This window comes from Penaeus monodon, chromosome 20 (genome assembly GCF_015228065.2).
Source record: "Penaeus monodon isolate SGIC_2016 chromosome 20, NSTDA_Pmon_1, whole genome shotgun sequence".
Classification (NCBI taxonomy): Eukaryota; Metazoa; Arthropoda; class Malacostraca; order Decapoda; family Penaeidae; genus Penaeus; species Penaeus monodon.
In genome coordinates, this window is record NC_051405.1 from 26062923 (window position 1) to 26063294 (window position 372).

A 372-nucleotide genomic window follows, 5' to 3' on the forward strand; every position below is an offset into this window, starting at 1 on the left:
CGAATAAGCAGTATATAGAAGCACACGAAATGACTAACAAACTAGTAATAGCAAACAGAAGCCAAACTTACCCGGCTGACTGGACTGGTTGCTCTGCGGGCGTCGATACGTAGGTCCCTGGGTATTCTGACGCCGCCCACCTGCTGAGCCCGCCCGATGCCCGATCTCTGGCCTCACGCCCGACTTGCTGATCGTGCCTAACGGTGAGAGGGCGTCTCCCAGGGTGGAGAGGCCTGAGGGTGGGCGTGGGAATAAAAGGAGGGGGGGAGTTAGGGCCGTGTGGGTGGGTCGCAGCTTTCGGTTTCAGTTAAGAACGATTTCTTTTGTTTTTGTGTTTAAAGAATTTGGAAACAGTGTGTATGTATATAAGGA

The 372-nt window shown here is 52.7% G+C and overlaps 1 protein-coding gene across 1 annotated transcript in view; it reads right to left on the bottom strand.

Moving 5' to 3' along the window:
* LOC119585956 overlaps positions 1–372 on the bottom strand; it is a gene marked incomplete at its 3' end in the record, with an annotated part of 87813 nt that overhangs the window by 25464 nt on the left and 61977 nt on the right. Inside the window, 1 exon segment of the mRNA XM_037934670.1 lies at positions 72–233. Coding sequence (XP_037790598.1) covers positions 72–233 — 162 coding nt within the window.